Source organism: Rhamphochromis sp. 'chilingali' (genome assembly GCF_963969265.1).
Source record: "Rhamphochromis sp. 'chilingali' genome assembly, chromosome: 10".
NCBI classification, from domain to species: Eukaryota; Metazoa; Chordata; class Actinopteri; order Cichliformes; family Cichlidae; genus Rhamphochromis; species Rhamphochromis sp. 'chilingali'.
The window spans coordinates 37,491,124-37,513,918 of record NC_137937.1 but is presented as its reverse complement, the minus strand read 5'-3'; the positions used below and the strand labels follow the sequence as shown (position 1 = coordinate 37,513,918).

General features: G+C 42.6%; 1 protein-coding gene across 1 annotated transcript in view; it reads left to right on the top strand.

Annotated features, from left to right (window-relative positions):
• Positions 1 to 18,074, top strand: part of smarca2 (SWI/SNF related BAF chromatin remodeling complex subunit ATPase 2) — a 58,400-nt gene extending 40,326 nt beyond the window's left edge. Inside the window, exons 26-34 of the mRNA XM_080895215.1 lie at positions 487 to 714; positions 1,108 to 1,185; positions 2,141 to 2,359; positions 5,909 to 6,129; positions 10,105 to 10,210; positions 10,608 to 10,709; positions 11,008 to 11,137; positions 11,605 to 11,738; positions 14,286 to 18,074. Coding sequence (XP_080751341.1) covers positions 487 to 714; positions 1,108 to 1,185; positions 2,141 to 2,359; positions 5,909 to 6,129; positions 10,105 to 10,210; positions 10,608 to 10,709; positions 11,008 to 11,137; positions 11,605 to 11,738; positions 14,286 to 14,321 — 1,254 coding nt within the window. The 3' untranslated portion in view covers positions 14,322 to 18,074. The remainder of the gene's footprint in view (positions 1 to 486; positions 715 to 1,107; positions 1,186 to 2,140; positions 2,360 to 5,908; positions 6,130 to 10,104; positions 10,211 to 10,607; positions 10,710 to 11,007; positions 11,138 to 11,604; positions 11,739 to 14,285) is intronic.
• The last annotated feature ends 4,721 nt before the right edge of the window (positions 18,075 to 22,795 follow it).

Here is a 22,795-nt window from a genome sequence, read left to right as displayed (position 1 = left end):
GGAGTTTATTAAACCTCAAATTTACAAAAAGTCAAATAATTAAGTGACTAAAATATTAAATAAATTATTTCCCTTTGCTTTCTGGCTCCAAAGGTTTCCAGTGATATGCAAATCAGATGAACTGTGCCTGGCTTCATATCTTATTGATACCCCACTACATTGATTTGTGACAGGGTTGACAACTAATCCATTTTGACTTTGGCGAGAATCATTGATTAATTTTTAAAATGGCATCGGGTTGTGAAGCAGCCCGCAGCTTGACTCCAGATGAATTTCACAGAGTGGACCGTGGGAGGCGATGGCTTTGGTATTGCGTCAGGTGCTACTGTTGAGTTTTTCCGGTGTTTTCAGGAGAGTTGGTACAGTTGGAACAGAGACGGTGCTGTTAGCCTGGCTGTCGGGCTGACAGTCATTCGTGTTGTCTCAGTGGTTCAGTAGAGTTTTTTCCAGCTTTAATGTAAAACAGCCTCCTTTATGTTGATGCAGGACCTTCAGGCTCAGGACCGGGCTCACCGCATCGGCCAGCAGAACGAGGTGCGCGTGCTTCGTCTCTGCACTGTCAACAGCGTCGAAGAGAAAATCTTGGCTGCTGCCAAATACAAACTGAACGTTGATCAGAAGGTCATCCAGGCCGGCATGTTTGACCAGAAGTCGTCGGGCCACGAGCGCCGCGTCTTTCTCCAGGCCATCTTGGAGCACGAGGAGCAGAACGAGGTAGGATCGTATTTCCATATGTTGTTGTTTGCCTCCAAGACAGCATCGTTTGGGGAAGAAGATGAGGTGTTATATTTTTTACATGACTCTTCCCTGAACATTTGGTCTTCAGTTAAATTATGCTTTGGTTTAATAGAACTACTGCAGGCTCGGATGATTCCTTTGATACGAGTTATTCATCCTTTTAATATTCCAGCACAGTTGCACAGTGCAACCGTGGCAAAAAGTTAGTCTAGAGCCCTGTTCCAGGGTTTAGTAATCGCTTTAGTTTCATTTTCTGTGGCGGCTGATTAAAATTTGTAAACCATACTTGATTTGAGCTGAACGTGAGATGATTGTGTTTCACTTGTGAAGAACACTGTCTGCTAACACCTGCCTCCTTTGCTATTTTAGGAGGAAGATGAGGTGCCTGATGATGAAACTCTGAACCAGATGATAGCCCGCAATGAGGATGAATTTGAGCTCTTCATGGTAAGATAATGACACATCATTGCGAGATTGAAAGTAAAATTGCCATTTCAATGTAAAATTGTTGAAATGACAGGTGTTACAATATTAATTCACCCAAAATAGAGAAGCTGGTTCTTTCACATCTGTAAGACAAATTGATTATAGGTTCATGTCAAGGCTGTTTGTGTGGTTAAATGTCACCTGTACTGAGGCCCGTCCCCTGCCAGATGCTGCCTTTTGCACGATAAATTAATTTAAGACCAGTTGATGCGGGGAGTGTGAATCTGGAGTGATTCAGAGGACACCCCATAGCAGTTTCACTCTTTGCTACTCATCATGGTCCTCTGTGTTGGCTCAGCGTATCACTAAGATCACATTTCTAATGTTTCTTCTTTTTTTTTAGATTCTCACCACATAAGCTCGGCCTCCTGCGATTTTCATTGGTCTCTTAACTCTTCCTTAGAAGCAAGTCGAGCCACTGAGCAGCCATCTGTTTGTAAAACTTGTTATTACAGCGGGCACCAAGACAAAGACCTTCAGATAGATTCCACAGTTTAATCTGCACAAGAAAGCTGCTCTGTTTTGGTGACTGTAATCTAAGTGAAATGTAAAAATACCTTCTTCTCCTGACTTCTGCAAACTCTCATAACACAACATTACTTCCTGGCAGCTCTAAAAACTCCCTAAAAGCCTCCAGCTGATCCAAAATGCTGCAGTGAAGCTATGAATAAGGACTAAGGCTGTTTTTTCCATATTAGCCTCTCATTCAGTCGAGGGCTGGGCGACATGAAGACAATCTAATATCGCGATATTTGTTATCTGTATCGCGATACACGATATGTTTAAGTAGAAACTCAACTCGTATTCTGTCGCTCGGGTTACTGAAGTTGCCACCACTGGTGCAGTAAGCCTAAAGCATTCAGAGTTGTGTGTTTCACTCTAACCTGATGTGTGTTTCCTGTTCTTGCCGTCTAAGCGCATGGACATGGACCGGCGCAGGGAGGATGCTAGGAACCCAAAGCGTAAGCCTCGCCTAATGGAGGAGGACGAGCTGCCTTCTTGGATCATCAAAGACGACGCCGAAGTGGAGCGGCTCACCTACGAAGAGGAGGAGGAGAAGATGTTTGGTCGAGGGTCTCGCTGCCGTCGGGACGTGGACTACAGCGACACGCTGACTGAAAAACAGTGGCTGCGGGTAAAAACGTGTTTCGTTATCATGTCAGCCTCAGTCTCCACGCTGCAGCCAAGTTAGAGGGTTTTGTGTTTTTTTCCTGCTGCTTCACCTGGAACCTCAGCAGTTAATTATACGATCATAGGTGATAAATGTGATTCACCCCGCGCCGCAGGTCACGTTTTCTGAAAATGTTGTGAATGCGATAACTCGAGAACAAAATGATGTAGGAGTTTGAAGTCTCAGTAACCTCGGCCTCAAGGTTGTGACTTAGAATTTCAAATTAATACCATAGATGTGTCGACAAGAAGGCTGAGGAGTCGCACTGGCCACTGCCAGCATTTTTAGAAATACTGTAAAGCAGACAGGTAAGTTAAAAGTGCCTCACTAATGACAGTACTCTTTAATAATATATATATATATACATATATATATATATATATATATATATGTATATATATATATATATATATATATATGTATATATGTATATATACACATATACATATATATATATATATATATATGTATATGTGTATATATACATATATATATATATATATATACACATATATATATATATATATATATATATATATATATATATATATATATATATATATATATATATATTAGGGGTGCAACGATACACAAAATTCACGGTTCGGTTCGATACTTTGGTGTCACGGTTCGATATTTTTTCGATACAAAAAAATGTTCATGCATTTTTAATTTGTCATTTATTAAAATTATAAATATATATTTTAACTCAAAAGTACAGTTTTTAAATTTAACCCTAACCCTTGTGCGTGTTTTTTATTTTGACAGCGAATGCGCACCTGCGGACCACTTATGTGCAGCCCTGGTTTTTTAGCTCGTCATATTGCAGCCACAGAAATTATTTTGTCCATGAAACCATAAAGCTGCACTTTCTTTTTGCCTCATAGTCTGATTTGTCATAACTTCTCCATTTTGTGGTAAGCTTTTCTTTGGCTGTCACTTCTTCACCCTGACCTGTCTTATTTGGCTCAGCAGAACTGAAATGCTTTTACACACTCACTCACATAAGCTCAGCGATTCTCTGCGCGATCAACCTCTCACATGTTTAAGCTGCGGGAGATTTCACTTGTCATGTTTGCATAGTAAGCTAACGATTAATAAGACGATGTCAGAGGAATTGGTGCACAAATTATCATCACTCACAGATCAGTGCTGTCGCTCTCTATACACAGTTCGCACGATTGCAAAGTGAAAGCAAAAAAAACAAGCGCAAATTCAAACGCGATTTCAATATGTCACATATTGACAGTGGCTCACCGATGCCAATGACATAATTACCCAGCTACATTTCTGAAAGAATGCAAAAGCATTGACATATATTTTTCGTACAATAGCCCGACGGGCAGGGAAGAGATAGATTTTGGTAGCCCGACTGAAAAAATCGCTAGCTCCGGGACGTCGGGCTAGCAATATTGCAAGCCCTGTATCTGATTGAGGAATCACTCATCTTTGGAAAAGAGAGTTTATTACAGAGAAATGTCTCTTTCCAAAATAAAAGCTATACTATCCGCTTCTTCTGGGCTATATTCTCAGCAGCATAAGGAGAATCATGTGCTAACAGCTGTCTAAATGACTCGGCTAAAGTTAGTAGCATGCTTGTTGTTTTTGTCTTTGCACTAGGATGATGTCGGCGTAAATGTGCAGTCATATTCGTTGTGTTCCCACTAGTGCTTTCAGGTTAATCTCGTTGAAATGACCTTAACGCCACAACACGGCAAATCTCCGTTAACGAGCTACCGCCGATCGCTCCGTGCGTGGGGCTAGACGGCCAACACGTTAACGAGCTAACTGCGCTAGCACACTAGTTCACACCAATGTAATTGAGCATTGCATGGCACATCCAACATACTGTTTTACTTTAGTCCATGACTCGCTTACCTTCAGGGTCATACGTCACATGAAAACCAAAATAATTCCAAACGCCAGATCTGAATGAGGTTCAATTTGCATGTTGCAAGGAGAGCTTAACTTCTGTCTCGCTAGCTTGCCCTGCGCTCTTCCTTCTGACTATGCTGTCTGTGTTGAGCGCTCAGTGGATCTGCGCTGGACAGTGCAGCCTAGGCGGAGTAGTCGAACACAGATTCACTGAGCGCTCAACACAGACAGCATCGTCAGAAGGAAAATTGATAAAATAAATTACAAATGTTGTATTGTTCGATACATATGCGTACCGAACCGAAAGCACTGTATCGAACGGTTCAATATCGATACGAATATCGTTGCACCCCTAATATATATATATATATGCAAGTAACAGTTTAACCTAAGTCTCATTATGGCTGCATGCTGTAGTTTTGCTTGATTTGATGCTAAAGGCACCGATTCACACTCAGCAAATAAAGTGTGACATGTTCCCTGGAGAGACAAACTCAGATCCGTTTTATTGACTTTAGCTCAGTTCTGTGGGAGAACGAAAATAGAAAGAAGAAAGTTTCAGGCCAAGGTGAGAATATATTGAAACACTGTCAACTGAGTTTCAGACGAACGTTAATTAAAAGAAAACGACTTAAACCTTTAAGCAATATAACAAAGCTAGAGGTGTGATGATCATAGAAATCGTTTGTCAGGGAGCAAAGCATCCCCCAACTCAAATGGTTTGAGTCATATAAAATATCAACAAGTACTGAGTGGATTTCAAAATATGAACGTTGTGTACATTAACAGGCCTGTTTCCAAAGGCAGTCTTTGGCTAAACCTTTTATTCAGTTCAGTTGTATTTTATATAAATTCAGTTGAATTGATTGCAGTGAATCAAAAGAACAATCGCCTCTCTGCACTTTATGTTGTGAGGTTAAGAACCTAGAGTAACAAATCACACGGCCCTCTATGAGCACTTGGCAACAGTGGGAAGGAAGAACTTCCTTTCAACAGGAAGAAGCTTCCAAGTGAACCAGGCTGAAGGATGAGGGGAGGGAGGCAGGACAAAAGACACACTGGGTATGTAAATATTTTACACATGAAGCTGTATGATTAAAGGGTCCAACAGCTGATGGGTATTGAATAGCGGGGTGCGACACAAAGGATGCAGTTTGGCATGGTTTTGCTTAAATAAGCAGGGTCTTCCTGAAAAAGGTTTCTGCAGTCTGGCAGCATATGTTGCTCCAAAATGATTACATAGCTCAGGCCTTCAAAAACCTCTCGCCGTGGTTTTCTGTACCTCTGTGCTTTAATACATCAAGAGCTTTTCTCCTAGATTGCTCCGAGGAAACTTAACAAATCAAACATTTTGACACTTTTCATCGACCTACAACAAGTTGTGTGGCTTTCCTTCCTGTTGTCTCGGAAAACGGACATTTTTCAGGTCACAACAGATCATCATTAAACAGTCATTAATGATACTGGGTTTCAGAGCACAGTGCATCCTGCCCAATGTGAAAACACTGTTGGTCCTACAGTGTAACAGCATGCACCACTGATAATCTCTGAATCTTTGCAACGAGAATTGTTTTTGATTGTTGAGATCCTTGCTGTAGGTTTGACCTCAGCTCCGCTGTGGCTCTTTTCACGTTTTAGGCGATTGAAGATGGAAACCTGGAGGAGATGGAGGAGGAGATCCGGCTGAAAAAGCGCAAACGCAAAAGACGTCAGGACAAGGACTCCGGCAGAGAGGACGGAGGCGCGAAGGCCAAGAAGAGACGTGGACGACCGCCAGCAGAGAAGCTGTCCCCCAACCCGCCCAAACTCACCAAGCAAATGAACGCCATCATTGATACAGTGATCAACTACAGAGACGGGTGAGATCATCCAGAGACTTGCTGCATGTTTGAGATAACGTATCATACAGTTAATATACCAGCAATTCATCTTTCCATTGTACAACCATTCAGGAAAAATAGCATCAAACAGGTGATTCACATCAAACAGGCCTTTTGGGATGAATGAAACGAGTCTAATAATTGGCTGGATGATGTATATAATAGCTGATCTGATTAGACACTCTAGTAACTCCGTGTTCAGTGTTATTTCCATAGCATATAACTTATGGAAACACGTTATAAAGTTGAGTAGAACATTAGCTAAAAGCCCTGTGGTTATAGAGGAAGGTCCAAATAGGTTCTTACCAAATGAGAGGACTTTAAATAAAGCACTGCCTTATTTTTCATTTCACACCAGCAGCATTAAAGCTGTTAAAACTTTAATTACAGTTGTACTCTCTCCATTCAGAGCGGGCCTTCTGAAACACTAGACAACCTTCTTATGCATATATTTATTTCTTCAGAGCTGTGCAGCATAATTCATTTAGCTCCGGAGCTGCAAAGAAACACAAGAATGCGTGCCAGATTACATTTGGCTGTCTGAAAGGTACAAATGCTTATAGGAGTGGAGCAGTGGGCTTATCCTGTGGAGACTCCGAGGAAGGAATAAAATTACTTACATAGCAAATATAGGAGGAGGACCCTCCAGTCTTGGGGTGACTGGGACTAACACCTGATTTGTAGCAGAGGAAAGTGTTCCTTTAAGTTCTTTTATCAACACATATTAAGGTTTTGTTTTTGTTGTTGTCTTTTGTTTGCAAGCGAGCGAGCTGCTGCTGTCAAACTTAAATCGATAGATTGGCCAATAGATCATCCCGTGGTCATCGATATCCAAACCAAGTCCCTCATAAAGGCAGCAGGGACGGTGGGGAAACCAACCGGAGGAAGAGCTGATTCAGCATGTGTTAAAAATCTAGCTAACGAGGAGCTCGGTGCTTGAGGAGCGTCACCCTCAGTACATGAACTGACCTGAGAAGGTTAACTTGTCGTGGTTACAGTAAAATTTACGTTTGCATGCAAAAAGGTGGCCCCGTTTGTGAGAGTGTAGCAAATAGTGGCGTGACTATCCACTGGAAAGTACAGCCTTCTCGCTGGTCGGCACGGTGAAAATGAGCAGACGTGAGGTAATGTCTGAGAAACGGGAACCTCGCATTGGTTCTTCCCAACAAGCCAAAGAAAATAAGTGTGCGTCTGATTTGTTGTGTCTGGATACTTTCTCTTTTGCCCACATGCAGAGTCACGAGCATGCATCTCCCTGTGACATCCACCCATGCATGACAGAACATATGCATTTGTGTTCACGTTGCTCTGAAGTGCACTGGCTCACTGCTCGGCTGAAGCTTTTCCAGGAAACTGCTACCTGCCGTTCCAGAAGTCGAATTCTTTCCTCTCCCTGTTGATGGTTGTTCTTCCCAGAGCATCTCAATCACGACTCTGGCGCTGCTCTCTCCACACTTGACCGGGGCAGAATTTGAAATTTCCAGTGCAGGACTTTGGATCCCTGGGTTACAGTGATGTTTCCTAATAAAACAAAGTGTGACTCCGCATTGCTTAAAGCAAATGCGGGCGGAGTTCAAGCTGTTGCTGGAATGTAATAAATGCTTATCTCCTCAGTGGAGGCAACAGCAGCATCCAGGAAACAGGTTACGGCTTGTTTGGCAACACCTGTGGTTTCCAAGTATGATGTGTCACGCACAGAACAATTGGTTTCTAAATCAATAGTTTTTCCATCAAGAAGCTCCACCGTCACATTTCCACTCCAACCCCAGCTCTTTGATGGGAGTCAGCAGTTGAGTGTGTTTCCTAAAGTCTTTGTTGCTGGGCTTGATAGGCGTCATACATCAAAGGCAGCTGAGCGAGATCAGTGGAAACGCTGTCCGATGATTGATGCTGTGGAACATCATCTCTTAGTTGCTTGTATTTCTTCCCCTTGAACTCCTAAATTAATGACTGCAGATTTGAGATTTCAGTATTTTTCTTTCTGATTAAGAGCTGGCCTGGTATAAAATGATTGATGAAGCCACAAGGAGATCCTTAAAAATAATCCCACATGTTGAAATGTTAGTGTTTCTGCCAAGTCTCTGTACACAAAAAGAAGGGAAGTCAGTGCTGGCAGAATCTAACAGATGATATCGGACATTTGAGAGAAAAATGGCGTGTGTGCTTTCTTACAAATGCAGATGAGTTGATCTTAGTGACAGGAGCAAGCTGGGTTCTCCTCATCCTCCTTATCTCTCTTTTCTATTTTCACAAACTCTGGAGAAACTGCAGGTAAAGACGCCGCCGTCGGTCTTCGTGCACACCGTTACCGCAGGCTCACTGCTGCAGCTGTGTGTTGGATATCGCTTCAGAAGACTCAACAGATCTAGTTCATAATTATTGCCTTAAATATCATCTAGCAGGAAAATAAGTGGGTATTTCAGGGTGTAAAATACTACCGAATACTTTGAGTGAAGTTTGATTACTGCTGGCATTTTACTTTCTGTGTTCAGAGAGGGCCTCTGTACTCGGGGTATCTGTGAAAACAGCTCGCACGTCAGATGGTTTCAGGAGCTAACCTGTCACAGCTCTGCGCTTGCTTCGTTTTTCCTCCTGATCTCCAACTTCACTTCTTTCTGACTCTTGGCACTCTGAGATCCTTCTAACTGTTCTTTGCTTTGCTAACTTTAAACTCACCCAAACACTTGTTATTTCTGGCCATTTGATAAAGTAATATTTTAGCATCTGAAGCCCGACTTCTAATCTAACTGCTTTAAAATGAATTTTGTTCCAGCTCTGGTGGTTTTGCTTTGGGGGAAAGCCAAAACCTCTCTGATGGGAAGTAATGTTTCTGTGTTCAGGAGAATAAAAGTCTTTGGTAATTCTTTTTGCAGTAGTCACTTTATCAATCATGTGTAGTAGAATATGAACCTCTCTGACAGGAGTGACGCTCCCACAGAGACCGATGTCTGCAGACACTGATGCTGATGATTGTGATCAGCGTAAATCACAGTAATTAACTTCTCCCTTCGTTAAAGTCATTATTAGTTCTCCTTTTTCTAAGTTTGCTGTTCAGTCTGACAAAATGTTATATCTCACTTCTCCATGTGCTGGGCCCTCAGCTAAAAGTAAAAAGACCCCACAGTGCAAGAGAGACATCGATACAATTAGATGATTTAATGTGAGCAGCACTTGGCGATAGTGGGAAGCAAAAACCTCCAGGTGGCTCAGGTATGGACAGCCATCTGCCGTGACCAGTTGTAGGGTCAAGAAGGAGACAATAGATCAGGGGTGGGCAACTCCAGGCCTCGAGGGCCGGTGTCTGCAGGTTTTAGATGTGTCCCTGATCCAACACAGCTGATTTAAATGTCTTTAAGCTCTCCAGAGGCCTGGTAACGAACTAATCGTGTGATTCAGGTGTGTTGACCCAGGGTGAGATGTAAAACCTGCAGGACACCGGCCCTCGAGGCCTCCCCACCCGGCCATAGAGAGATAAAAACAAAACACACTATGTGAGAGAAATGACAAATGCTGAGGGGAAAATAAACATGCATGTTTAAAAGAGGAGAGGCGTGAAGAAATGTCCCCCGGCAGTCTGAACCTGTGTCAGTGTAACTGAGGGTCACCTGATCCAGGTTTAACTTTGTGCTTTATCAACGTTTAAAGTGTCCAAGCTGGGAGCTGCTGCAGAGGAGAGGGGCCTGAAAGCAGAAAGCAATAACTCCCACAGTGATGTGGATCTTAAAATATTAATGGTGTCCTTAAATGAGACCTAAAGTAACATTTACACCCAGTTGGTCTCGTTTTATTAGAAACACTACAGCAGTCTGACCGCAGCATCCGTCCCACGAGGCTTCCTGCGCTCGCTCTTTGTTGCAGCGCTGTGATGACTGTTGGTCTGTGATAGAAAGCACCGGCAGTGTTAGTGTGCAGTAGAGTTTGACGGCATACAAACTGCTGTTTTTGTTTTTCCAGCTCTGGAAGGCAACTCAGTGAAGTGTTTGTCCAGCTTCCATCCAGGAAGGAACTCCCAGAATATTACGAACTGATCCGAAAACCCGTGGACTTCAAAAAAATCAAGGTTTGTGATCTAAGATGATCCATTCATTTGTGCAAAGGAGGGACGGGTTAGCGGGAAAGAAAGGGCTGAAAATTATAACTCCAGGTCCTTTAATAGAAGAGAATACTCAGTAAGATGAGAAACTCCTTAAATGTATTTAAAAGATCAAAGAAGTTTCTGTTTGTGGTAATCTATTAGTTTTAATTTAGTTCCAACAGTTTTTGGTATTTAACAATCAGCTCTTTTCTCTGTTGCTCGAATAGTCCGGTAAATTCACCGTCCGTGGAGCTTCGTGTCATGATGGATTTGAAAGGAAGGGCAGACGGTGAAGCTTGATGTCGATGTAGTTTAAGGTTGTGCGACCTGTGTGGATGTAGGCGTCGCTCAGTGCCGCTGTTCTGTTTTTGTCTTTCAACAGGAACGTGTGAGAAACCATAAATACAGGAACGTGGGGGACCTGGAGAAGGACGTGATGCTGCTCTGTCAAAACGCACAGACCTTCAACTTGGAGGGATCCCAGGTCAGAAACCCTGCTGTGGAACTCTCTTCATTTTCCTGCTCATCTCCGGGGCTTTGTTGGTACTCCGGGACTTCTCTAGAATAGCTTTATATATTTATATATGGTTAGAATGATTGTGTGTAGGCGGGGCCAGCTGTTTGGTCGGTGACGGGCTTTCCCCTGAGAATCTTGGCTAGACGGAGCTCGGCGTTGCTTTGATCGGCTCCTGTTCTGTCGGACTCGAGCTCGTTTGCAAACACATGGTGTTATAGTTATTAGCACTGAGCTAGCCTAAAATGAACTGTACACCCCCCCGCAGATATACGAGGACTCCATCGTTCTTCAGTCTGTTTTCAAGAGCGCCAGACAGAAGATCGCCAAGGACGATGACAGCGATGACGACAGTGAGGAGGAGGAGGAGGACGACGACGATGACTCAGAGGCCGAGGGTGAGACGCACTTTGTGGCTACGCGTACCAACACACACACACCAGAGACCTTTGGTTGTCTCATTGAAATTCTTCTCAGTGCAAACCCGGCGAACGCTGCTCGGGTTTTATATTCATCGCAGCGGGAGCCCCGTGCACTCCTGCTGACAGACGAAAGTGATGTTTTAGACATAGGAGTGAGTCATTATTAAGGGAGGACATTTATTGTGAAATGTTAAAAAGCATTTAAAACCACGAACTACAGCTGATGTGCAGTAATGACACCTGAGAGATTGAGTATCAACACAAATCCCTGACAGCCCTGCATTAGAAACGGCCTCCAGCATAAAAATCTACCATGTCAGCTAAACGTTCAACAAATAGTTTCGTTTCTAATATGTTTGGTTAAACAGGATGTCGTAGCTTTTATTCTCAAACATGCTGAAGGGAAGCGGTGCAAGACTGTTCACGTTTCTCCCGTGTTTCAGCCAAGTCAGTGCGGGTAAAGATCAAGCTGAGCAGGGAGGCACGCGGCCACGACAAAGGCAAGAAGAGGCAGAGCCGAGGGAAGGCCAAGCCGGTGGTCAGCGACGACGACAGCGACGAGGACCAGGATGATAATGTAGGTTGTAAAATAATTGTACTTATGTTGCCGACACAGGTGGTTCAGGTCCATCAGCAGCTGTTGGCTGGCATTAAATCTTCTGTAGAATAAAAGGATAAAAACTTGTAGTGTACTTATGTGAAACCAAATGCTTATGTAGATAATGACGTTCAGTTCGCTATATTTCCCGGTATTATCCGCCTTCTGCTGTTCAGCCTCCGCTTCACTCAGTAATGTGAAGTTAAAGCTGTGCAGGCACCACGTCTGTGCCCACTATCAAATACACCTTGTATCCTCCCCTCTCTCCTTTCTTTCTGCTCCTTTGTCTGTTCTATGCGGGAATAAAACCACGATGAGGCCACATAAACGCTGTTCTGTGGTTACAAACTATAGAAGTTTCTCCTGAAGTTAGCTCGGTGTTAGCTCGGTACAGCAGCAGGAATAAGACGTAGCACATACAGGCAGCTTCAGCCACTCACACAGGGAAAAGCTTCAAAGTTTCATTGATCTCGTGGGATGAGATTTTGAAGATTTTAACTTCTTTGTAAATCGTCTGATGCAATCACACTCAAAGTCTTTGAAGACCATCTTCCAAATTCACTGTTTACTCTTATAGAGTGAGCTTCCCCTGGCTTTGGTCTCATATACCGACAGTCACAAAGCTCCGTGAAGCACCCTTTAATTCCTCGTCAGCTATCACGTCTTTTATCTGTGTTGATGTGGCGTTTGCCGCTCATTTAAAAGCCAAATCGCACATCTAAAGACCCAAAGGACCCTCAGAAGGATGTAAATGAGTCCTAAATATTTCTTAAACATGGTTTACGGAGCATGTTTGTGAAGCAGAGTGTAACAGGTGCATGTAGAAACCACACGTTTATATTCTCCATTTATTGTGCGATACTGTGAGAACGAGGTGATGTAGGACTTTCAGTTGATACCGTAGGTGAACGTACTAAAAATCTTGAATGAGTTTGAATCCCAGTGACCTTGACTTCAAGGTCAGAGGTCAACTTTTATACCATGGGTGCATCTACTGGGAGGCCGAGGGGTGGCCCTGGCACCTCACTGCTGCCAGCTAAACCTGATTGACTTACCCTGGTCAGAAGTTTTTTTTTATTTTCATCTATCTTTTTCCATAAATAATGAAATAATAATGGATTGCATTTATATAGCGCTTTTCAGGGCCCTCAAAGCGCTGTACAATGCCACTATTCATTCACTCTCACATTCACACACTGGGGGAGGCAGCTACAGTTGTAGCCACAGCTGCCCTGGGGCAGACTGACAGAGGCGAGGCTGCCATATCGCGCCATCGGCCCCTCTGGCCATCGGCCCCTCTGGCCATCACCAGTAGGCAAGTAGGGTAAAGTGTCTTGCCCAAGGACACAACGACCGAGACTGTCCGAGCCGGGGCTCGAACCGGCAATCATTTTCTGTTACGCCCCCCTGAGGAAGAAGAAAACATTTCACGCCCCGCCCACTCTCCCCTGTCACTATAAATAGTATCATTTGTCTATAAAATTGTTATTATAAGTACATTTCTGCATAACATTGTATCCTTATTAACATTAAAGAAAGCATAAAAGAAAGAAATATAGATCAACTTAAAACAAAGACTAACAATGTTGTTTAGTCTGTAACAGAAAGGATTTAAGTACATGTACTAGTACTGCGACTCTCTAAACTACTACAGACAAAGTGCATCGATTTGCCTGAAATATAAAAACATCCTTCTTCAAACTATAAACATTTTTTGAACCATTTGATTCTGAAAAATAAAATTAAACAAAATCCATAAATACATTTAAATATATCTGCAACATTAACTGCTCAAGTAAAGTACAGATCCTAAGAACGCTGCCACCTACTGTAGCGGATGTGCAATTACACTGTATGCCGGTCCGTGTTCCCCGGCGGGGGCACTATTTGAGAAGGACCGTCTTAGTGTATTAGTGTATATTGTATATTGCATAGCTTTTTTTTGTTATACGTAAAATTGTATTGTATTTATTTAAATTTTTACTTTTTAATTATTTTATTTGCATTTTTCTAATCACTAGGGTTTGAGAGTAACGCAGTTTCTATTCTGTGTATGTCCTGTACATGTGGCAGAATTGACAAATAAAGTTGACTTGACTTGACTTGACTTGACTTCAGCGTAAGTGAGCAGCTTACCTTTGTCCAGGTGTTGCATCAGTGTTTGTATTTATGATGCTGAGTGTTTAAGTGTCTTATGTTGGCTGAGCTCGGAGCCTTCACGTTACTCCGTGAATATGAATGCAGCGATTTCATCAGCTGTGTGCCGGCCGTGGTGGGAGCACGCTCTGCCCTGACGGAGTCTGTTCAAAGGACCGCCTTGTCTGACTCGCCTCACTCCTTCACTGCTCTCCTCGTTAGCCTCAGAACAGGAAAAGATGTGAAGACCGCCCGTCCCACCTCTTTTTCCTCCGGAGAGCTTTCTTATTTCAGCGTTGTTGTGTTGCGACAGGCCGCTCTGCCTCTCGTTGCTGCTTCGCTGCATCCTCTTCCTCGTTCTTAACACTCTTCTTCTCTTTGTCTCTGCAGGATCAATCAGACAAGAGCAAAAGTGATGACGAGTGACAAAGGAGAAGCAAGGGCGCGAGGATATTGTTTACAGCACTTAGAAACAAAGGACAATATCTTCCATTGCTGTTGTTCAGGTTCATGTTCCTTAAACTTTGCTCCGTGTGTCTTCTGTGTGTGTCTGTAGGGTGTATTCTCATCTCCCACCAGCTTAGAAATGTATTACTTACAATCGATAACATACAGCAATACCAATCAGCTTATATTTCTCTTTTTAAGACAATTTTGTAGTATATTTTTTAACTACGTGCTTTAACAAAACACAAAATGTACAAAAAAGAAAAACACACATTGGTCATCCTATTTGCGCTTTTGCTTTGTTTGTAATCGCTTGCTTGCACTTTAAAAAAAACCTTCAGTATCCTGATTTTTAAAAAGTCAAGTAAAACAAAAATATGTATAATCAGTGAAATCAAAGCTAATTTGGAGAAATGGCAGTCAGTTTTTTAAGTTTTGGATTTATTGTTTTTAACGTGTGCCGTGCCAAATGTAGACAAACTGACTGTTAGCTTAACCCCTCCCACGCGCAGCGTCTGTCCAATTACAGCTAGGCTTTTTTAAGCTTGTACGAAATAAATATGAAAGTAAGTAAAAGATTTAATAGTTATCTGCCTCAGTGTGTAGATTAAACACGCTGTCAGCGTGTGCGCTCCATAAAGAAGCTAACACCTGCTAACTGGCCCAGGCTGAGGTCACCTTGTTCTGTGGGGTGAGTGGACACGTGTGGAAGACTGAATCATTCGCTGGACAGCGTTTGGAACAGTCTGTGTCGCGTGTTGTAGCTCATGTGGACAAGTCCACAGTCCAGTCCAAGTCCTCAAACTGTTGAAAGCTGGGCTCACGTCTGTGTTAGCATGTAGACCACAGTCTGTGTGTCACAGATGAGTCCACAGTTACGACACTTTCTCTCAGAACTGTAAAGAATGCAGTGGAGAAACCCAAAGTTCACTTCTGCTGTTCATCGTAGAACAATCCAGTTAAATCTCATGGTTTAGTCTAGAAATGGGCAGAAGTGTCAGGCAATGAAGGCTTTCTCTGTTTGTCGTGGACCAACGTGGGTTAGGGTTCTTTCACCTGCCCCAGGGAGGACTTGCATCTTAAAGGAGGAGAACTCCTGCAGGACTCACATTGAGGCAAACTTTTCTTGACGAGTAGCAAAAGGAGAGATGTTGATTTCATTGTGGTGCAGACAGCCCACAGCCACTTTGGCCTGGTAGAGGCGACGAGTGTGTGAACGTTGAGGTACTTCTGAGTTTCCCAGCTGCTCTGAAACTCTGGCCACTAACTGTACTTTAATCCAGCGTCTCCCTCGGGCTGCACATCAGTCTGTGGAGATGCACTTTTGTCTCTTATCTGGGACTTCCTCGAACTCAATTATCTCTTCAGCCTCTTTATCTTTCCTCACGTGCACATCCTCCCTGTTATTACCATCAGTGACTGAGGGCTCTCTGAATGTGATATGTCAGCTCAGTCTCAGTCCTGCAGCAGCGGCCGGCTCGCTGAGTAGCACAGCATACTGCTGCAACATCAGGAACAGCTGTGCGCTTCATCAAACATTCACACACACCTGATTACTTATTTACCTACAGTAACAGGACATTATATAGATCACATAGTACTAAGACAGGGCATTTTAGTCATCACAAAACAAATGTACATATTAATCAGCCTCTGAGCCTGACACTGAGGCACGCAGACCCTCACGATCAAATCTCTTTGTGTTCTGTCATTACGTTACAGTTCACACAAGGCCTGTTCTCTGCTTTCTGCTCCATCAGCCCCACCTTAAAGCTTCCTCCTGCTCTCTCCCAAAGCAGCATGTCGGCTGCTGTCCTCCACCTCCTGCTCTCCTACATCTCGCTCTTCATTAGCTACAGCTGCCTCCTTTCTTTCACCTCCCACAGAAACTGTGGAAATATGAAAACAGAGACTGTAACACTGGGCCAATTATTAGCGTGTGTTTCCTTTGGTCTGTAGGTACTCTGTTGTGCTGTTACCATTGGTCCAGCATGTCTTTGAACCTCCTTAGGAGCGGGCTTTTTGAGTCTTTGGAACTAACAGAATTGTTTTCATTGGTTTGAACAGTCGATAAATGCTGAGCAGCTGCTGATAGATGTCTTTGTAGCTGTGTGGTGTGAGGGGTTCCCCGAACAGTCTCGTGTCACTGCCCTTACTGTTTGGCCCCGTCATCAGTTTACAACAGTGATTCACTGTTAGGTTCCCGGGGCTGCAGGGCAGAACATGCTCTACTGCATGCTGCAAACAAGCAATCTGTCCGTACTTTGAAGAAGAAAGTACTTTTAGAAGAACATGATTTGGTTGCATGTGGGCTCTGTAAGGGAAAGCCAACACATAACCACTAAACAGCAACTTACAGAGCAGTTTTGCTGTTAGCCCAGCAGTTACAGCCACACTGAGTGACTGTGACTGTTAGACTGAGTGAGTAGTGTAAATTTCACGATATGTTTAGACTGTTTGGACATTAGAAGACTAACTGCTTCCTCTGATTCTCCCTGGAGACCTGATGCCATGTTATCAGTTTGCAGAGATACAAATGGCGTTCTTACCTTCTGAAGTGCTCAGCTGTGTCCCTGCATCACCTTCATCAAACTGTTCACACGTTTAGTTAAAGATCGGCATTTGCAGATTTTCACAGCTCACTGAGCTCAGCACCTTGTTCATGAGTAGAGCCTGCCTGCACATTGAGATATAGACTCTCTGCATCAGCTTTTTGTTTTTAAAAGGGAACATTTGTTTCTTTCAAGGTATTTAAAATCATCCTGTAGACATTTCTAAATACCTGGGATGTTATAATACTGTGATATCACCAAGGCCTCCTGTACAGAGACGCCATGTCCCTGCTGTAACTTAAATATCCAAACAAAATAAAAAGGCTCTTTAAATACCCACTAAGAACTTTTTAGATTAGCTGGCGGGAGCAGAGCTGTACTCGTGTGTCTATGCGTTCACCTCATGTCGAAGCTTTACAGTTGCAGTAACGGTAACAGGAGGGCGGGGCTTAGCAGACGGTCAGCAACGCGATTACACGATTGTGAAAGTACAGGCAGATAAAAACGTGCGTCTGTAGCTGACAGATGAACTTGACACAGCCAGAAATGTCCGACGCTTTTTTTAACCGCTTCTAGTAAGACAAATATAATCGCACATGATTAGGGAGGTGCACGTGGTTCATGTGTTCTTCCTCTGATGTTTTTAACATTTTCTGTATCACAGCGTTGTCGCATTAATTTTCTCGTTTTGTTGGAGTTATTTTCTACGTAGAAAGCTCGTGTCAGACAGCGGGTTCACGGGGAAACATCTCACTTCGGGGAATGAAACCAGATTCTGTCGTAGCGCTAAATGTAGCGTCTGAATACATGTTACAGTCGTTTTGCAAAAAAATAGAAAATGAAATCATAAAAATCTGAAAAATAAGTGTAACAAACCGAGTCTGACGGGTTGTGACGGCCTGAATTACTACAAAGAAAACAGTATTATGAGATTAATGAGACGTGTCGGTTTGTTTCAGGTGTTCGTGTTCCTTGTGAATTAGTTCTAAACCCTCATTTTATTGTTTATGTGTTATTTGTAGCATGCACTCTTGACAGTATACCGTGCACATGCAGATATATCATTTTTGTGTAATATGTGCTTGCCGACTCTCCGTAAGTGTGACTTCATCTTTGCTTTCTTTGCACAGTGTCTTTGTGGTTGTATCTCATAGCCCAGGGCAAATAAACATCACTGATTTCCAACACAAAGATCGCGTCTCTGCTTTTTCTTTGCCTTCTGCTGTTTGTTGTGTTTGTGTTGCCGATGTTGCCGCTCACCTTTGTTCTGACACTTTATTTCAAAAACTCGTTAAACTCCTGAAGTTCATCTGTTTTCGGTTATAAAACTCAGTCTCTCTAATTAGGGAGAACTGCAAAAGTCATGAAATAAGAAACATCTGAATGTGCTGTTCTTCTGCACTAAAGTTAACGAGCAGCGTAACCTCGGTGGTTTCAACTGACGCAGATCATCAAATACCGTTCAACTCCCACGTAGGGATGGGTACCGGTACCGGTTCTGACATAAACGGTAGTAACCAGACCGAAAAGCAGAGCACAATTCGGTGCTTTTTTCCCCCTGAGCTGTGACACATTTTAGATTCTAGCCAATCATTTTACGTTTCCGAGGATAGTAGGCGGGTCCAGGTACGTGCGTTCTGTTAGAGCAGAGCTACAGATTAAAAATGCCCAAGGCGAAGCTGTCAAAGTCTGGCTGTACTTCACAGCAAAAGATGCAAACTCAGCAGCAACAAGTGCTTTAAGCTGATACTGTGATACAGGGGCGGAGCGTGGGGGTGGCTTATGGGGCTTAAGCCCGGGTTGTTTTGTCAGAAGCCCGGGGTATTTTGGAGTGTAATTTTTTCATAGTTAGATGCCTGGCTGACAACTGTATAAAACAAAAAGTACACACAATATTCGAAGCACATAGTGCACACTGTGGGAATTTACGACTGTGCGTGAATCCCCCCCTGATATTGGTATGATCCAAGCTCAGGCACTAAGCGACTGAGCGAGGGGGCGGGGGGAGCTGCTGCCTGTGAGTGCGCTGTTGGAGAGACGGAGCCAGCCATACTAAGGAGAGCTTAAGTTTGAGCAGGTACCAAAGCAAATCATTCGTACCGTACAAATAATGTAAATATGACGGTGCATCACGAAAGATTGATATGAAACTGATCACTTGACCAATATTATTTTACTTGCTCTTCAAGTGAATCAACAAATGGCGAAATGAAAAGCCGAACAAATGCTATTTTTTAGAGAGTCTTAGCTTACGTGTGTTTATTTCATATTTTCAGTTCTTACCCTCCCCGACTAATTCGGTTTCAGTTATGTACTGAAATATAAGAATGGACATTAGAGGGTTCTTTCAAAGAAAAAACTCAGGTAAATGTTATTTTATATATTATGCTTTGTATGTTGTTCAGTATATTTCTATGCAAAACAAGAGGGATTTCAGTACACAGCAGGATATTCACATTTGTAACCAGATATTTACACTTTAGGGAGAAAACATAAAACATTTTTACTGTACAACATCAATTTAGAGTAAACTTTTGTTTTAGATAAATATTGAAATATATTTTGAATTAGTTAAATGTCAGAATAAAGAGAGACAGAGCTTTCTATTTTTTATCACTTTCATCAAATTTAGGAGTACATGTACACTAAGTTTATTGTTAATTAGTAAGAAACTCCAGACGATTCCATTCTGAGCTGAAGAAGCTTCTGATAGGTTAGTAGAGTCCATGTGAGTAAACTGGTGGCACAGCTGTGGATGCATATAAGGCAAAACACAGAGCCTGTTTCTTTGACATGGGAACATCAAGAGATGTCAACCAAAACACCAGGAAAAGAATCGTGGAGCTCCATAAATGTGGCTCAGTTTGAATACAATTTGGTGCCATTTGCAATTAAAAAACACAGACAGTTTCTCTCTTTACTCTTAAAGTTAACAAATATGTTTTTATATTTATCAATCTAAAAAAATAAACATTTAGTCTGATTTGATGTTACAATTAAAAAAGTGTTTGTGTTTTGATCTGAAGAGTTTGTAAATATCTGGTTTCAACTGTATATTTGATGATTGTCAGCACAAAGAGAGAGAGAGAGGAGCAGAGATTGAGATGGAGAATGAGGACAGAACAGAGATGAACAAGAGCAGGTGAGACACACATGTTAGTCAAATGGTTGCTTACTAAAAGTATCACTGTATCATAGGTCCTCATGTATCTCGTACCTAGTGTTTCTTTTTAGGTTTGCTATTTTTCAAATTCTATATTTATTAAGTTCTGCAGGCTTGTTTGCACAACAAGGATAAATAATTATATAAACTTTTCTCAATCTAAATATTGTACTTTGGTAGAATTAAATAAATAAGTGTAGTGCAGGTCTATGATGATTTTTAGTGCTACTATCATCTAGTTCTGATTGTGGTTATGTCTTGGTTAAGTCCTCAGTAATCCTGCTTTTGAACTGTTGTAGTCCTGTTTTAATTCTGGATCAGTTCTGGGTCTGGTTGAATTGGGGTTTAGTCCCTGTGTCTTGATACAGCCCCGACTTCGTTCTGTCTTGCTGCTCAATTAAAAAACTAGTTTAAGGTGTCCTGCATGTGTGATATATATATTTCCCTATATGAAGTCATTCTTTTTTGAACAAAACTCAAAACAGAGCCTATTAATCTTTCAGTCATTTCTACACCCCCCCCCCTCAAAAAAAAAAAAAAATCCCACATGCATACTACCCTTTAGGGCTAAGCCCCGGGTGTTTCAAATGTCTGGCTCCTCCTCTGCTGTGATACTGTCAAAGGAGGTAACACCTCGAATCCGATGAAACACCTGGCGACGCATAGCGTTTTTTTTAAAAGCCCAGAAATGCGCCGTATTTGATAGCTTGCTGCGAGACCTCACACCGTGCACATCTACTGTGCGTGGGTTGCCTGTTATGAGACCCGGATTTAGCAACATCCCCCAAGAACCAGAAGAGGAGAGTCCTGGCCCCTAGCCCTGCCAGTGTAGCAGAAATGATGAGGATGATGATGCAGCAGCAGCCGTTCTTCTCTGCATGAGTAGCTTAATGTTGTTCGTGTGTAATTTACGTTGAGTAGGCTAACCACGTTATTACATTAATGCATGTAAGGTGAACTAGCAAACATCATCGTAGCTACATGCGGCTGTCTTCTTGTTTGATGGCAGATACTCCCTTCACCCTGGCCAAAAAGGCTAAAATGACCAAAGAAAAAGTGGAAAACAATTAAACATGAGAGGTTTAGGACAAAGTTTGTGTTTTTTCCATTGTTTAAGCACTGCTTCCAGCCAAGAGTGATACCATATATGCCCCATAGCTGCAGAAAAGGCTAACATTGTTATATTTTTACAAAAAACAGCTGAACATGAGAGGTTTTTGGACAAAGTTTGTGTTCTCCATTCTTTAAGCACCGACTGTCACGACCGCGCTGGCAGACGTGTGGAATTGGAGATAGGACCCAAAATGCGGCAGCTCTGGTGCAGATGAGTATTTATTTAACAAAAGAAAATACAAACAGCAATGGCGTGGGTGAAGGTGAAACAGGAAAACCTAAACTGGGTAAAACTAACAAAACAAACCAGAAACGAAGATGCAGGGAGGTCCGGGGAATTACATACGGAGAGACGCAGGGAGACCGAGGGGAAACAACACAGACGAACCAGCAATTACTAAGACAGAAAATACAACTTAAATACACTCAGAGAACACAGGGAGATTACACACAGGTGGGAAACACAGCTGGGAGTGATTAACCTGACGAGACCAGGGAGACAAACTGAAAACACTCACATAAGACGCAGACCTTCACAATAAAACAGGAACTTACACATGAAAGGACACAAACTAAGAAACGCAGACTAGATACAGGAACACACGGGGGGAACAGAGTAAACACTAATCAGAGGAAGAGCAGAACCAAAATCGTGAAGAGAAAAATACAAAACGCTGGGTCAAAAGGACCCAGGATCATGACACCGGCACCGATAAAACCTAAACGATACCCATCCCTACTCCCACGTGATTAGGAATGTTTCAGAAGATTTTTATTTCAAAGCTTTTAATGCTGACAGGACGTACTCTGCACAAATAAAAGAAAAACCTCAAAATGTTTGCTTGTTTTTCAAAATTGCTTCAATTTATGTCACTTTGAGCTCCCAGCCTGATGGAAGGCAGGGTCCAGCAGCTGCCCCACGTCTGTTTAGCGTGAGAGGTCAAAGGCATCAGCAGTAAATAGAAAATACTTTAAAATACAACAGGAGTGTTTTTGGGGAAACAGCTGTGGCTGTGAGGGCTTAGCAGTAAACAGCTAATAGGAAACTGCATCTACAGTATTACATGAACGTCTCAGTGTGCGTTCCTTCACAACGCTCCTCCCTTTTTTTTCTTTTTCTTTTTTGAGCTTTTGCTGCATTTTGTTATTTGTTGGTGTTTTCATAGGTTAGAATGCGTTTGACCTCTCAGGGCCACCGTAACTATACCGTACACAGATATGGAAACCTCATGTAGGAAACATGAGGTTGAACACCATCACAAAACTTGGATATGTTAACAAAAGCCCGCCCGCTCTAAAAAGTATTTATTAAAATCTGACCTTACTAAGCCACACCCCCTTTGGTGATGTCACATAAAGTTGTTACAGAAATGACTTTAAATGTTATTGTAGTGATGTAGTCGACAGGTGATCGCACAGGCCGCCTGGTTGGAGGATTGCTTTGACGGCCTGGTGAAGGTTTGCAGACAGATTACCTGTTTGAGTCCACCTGCACCGATGAGCGCAACTCACCTGTGATGGACTTGGTTCATTCCTATATGGTTTTATGCATGTGTCATTTTACAGTTAATCTCTGATTTACTACCATAGGCAACTTTGTCACTGTTTGTGCAACAATCCCCATT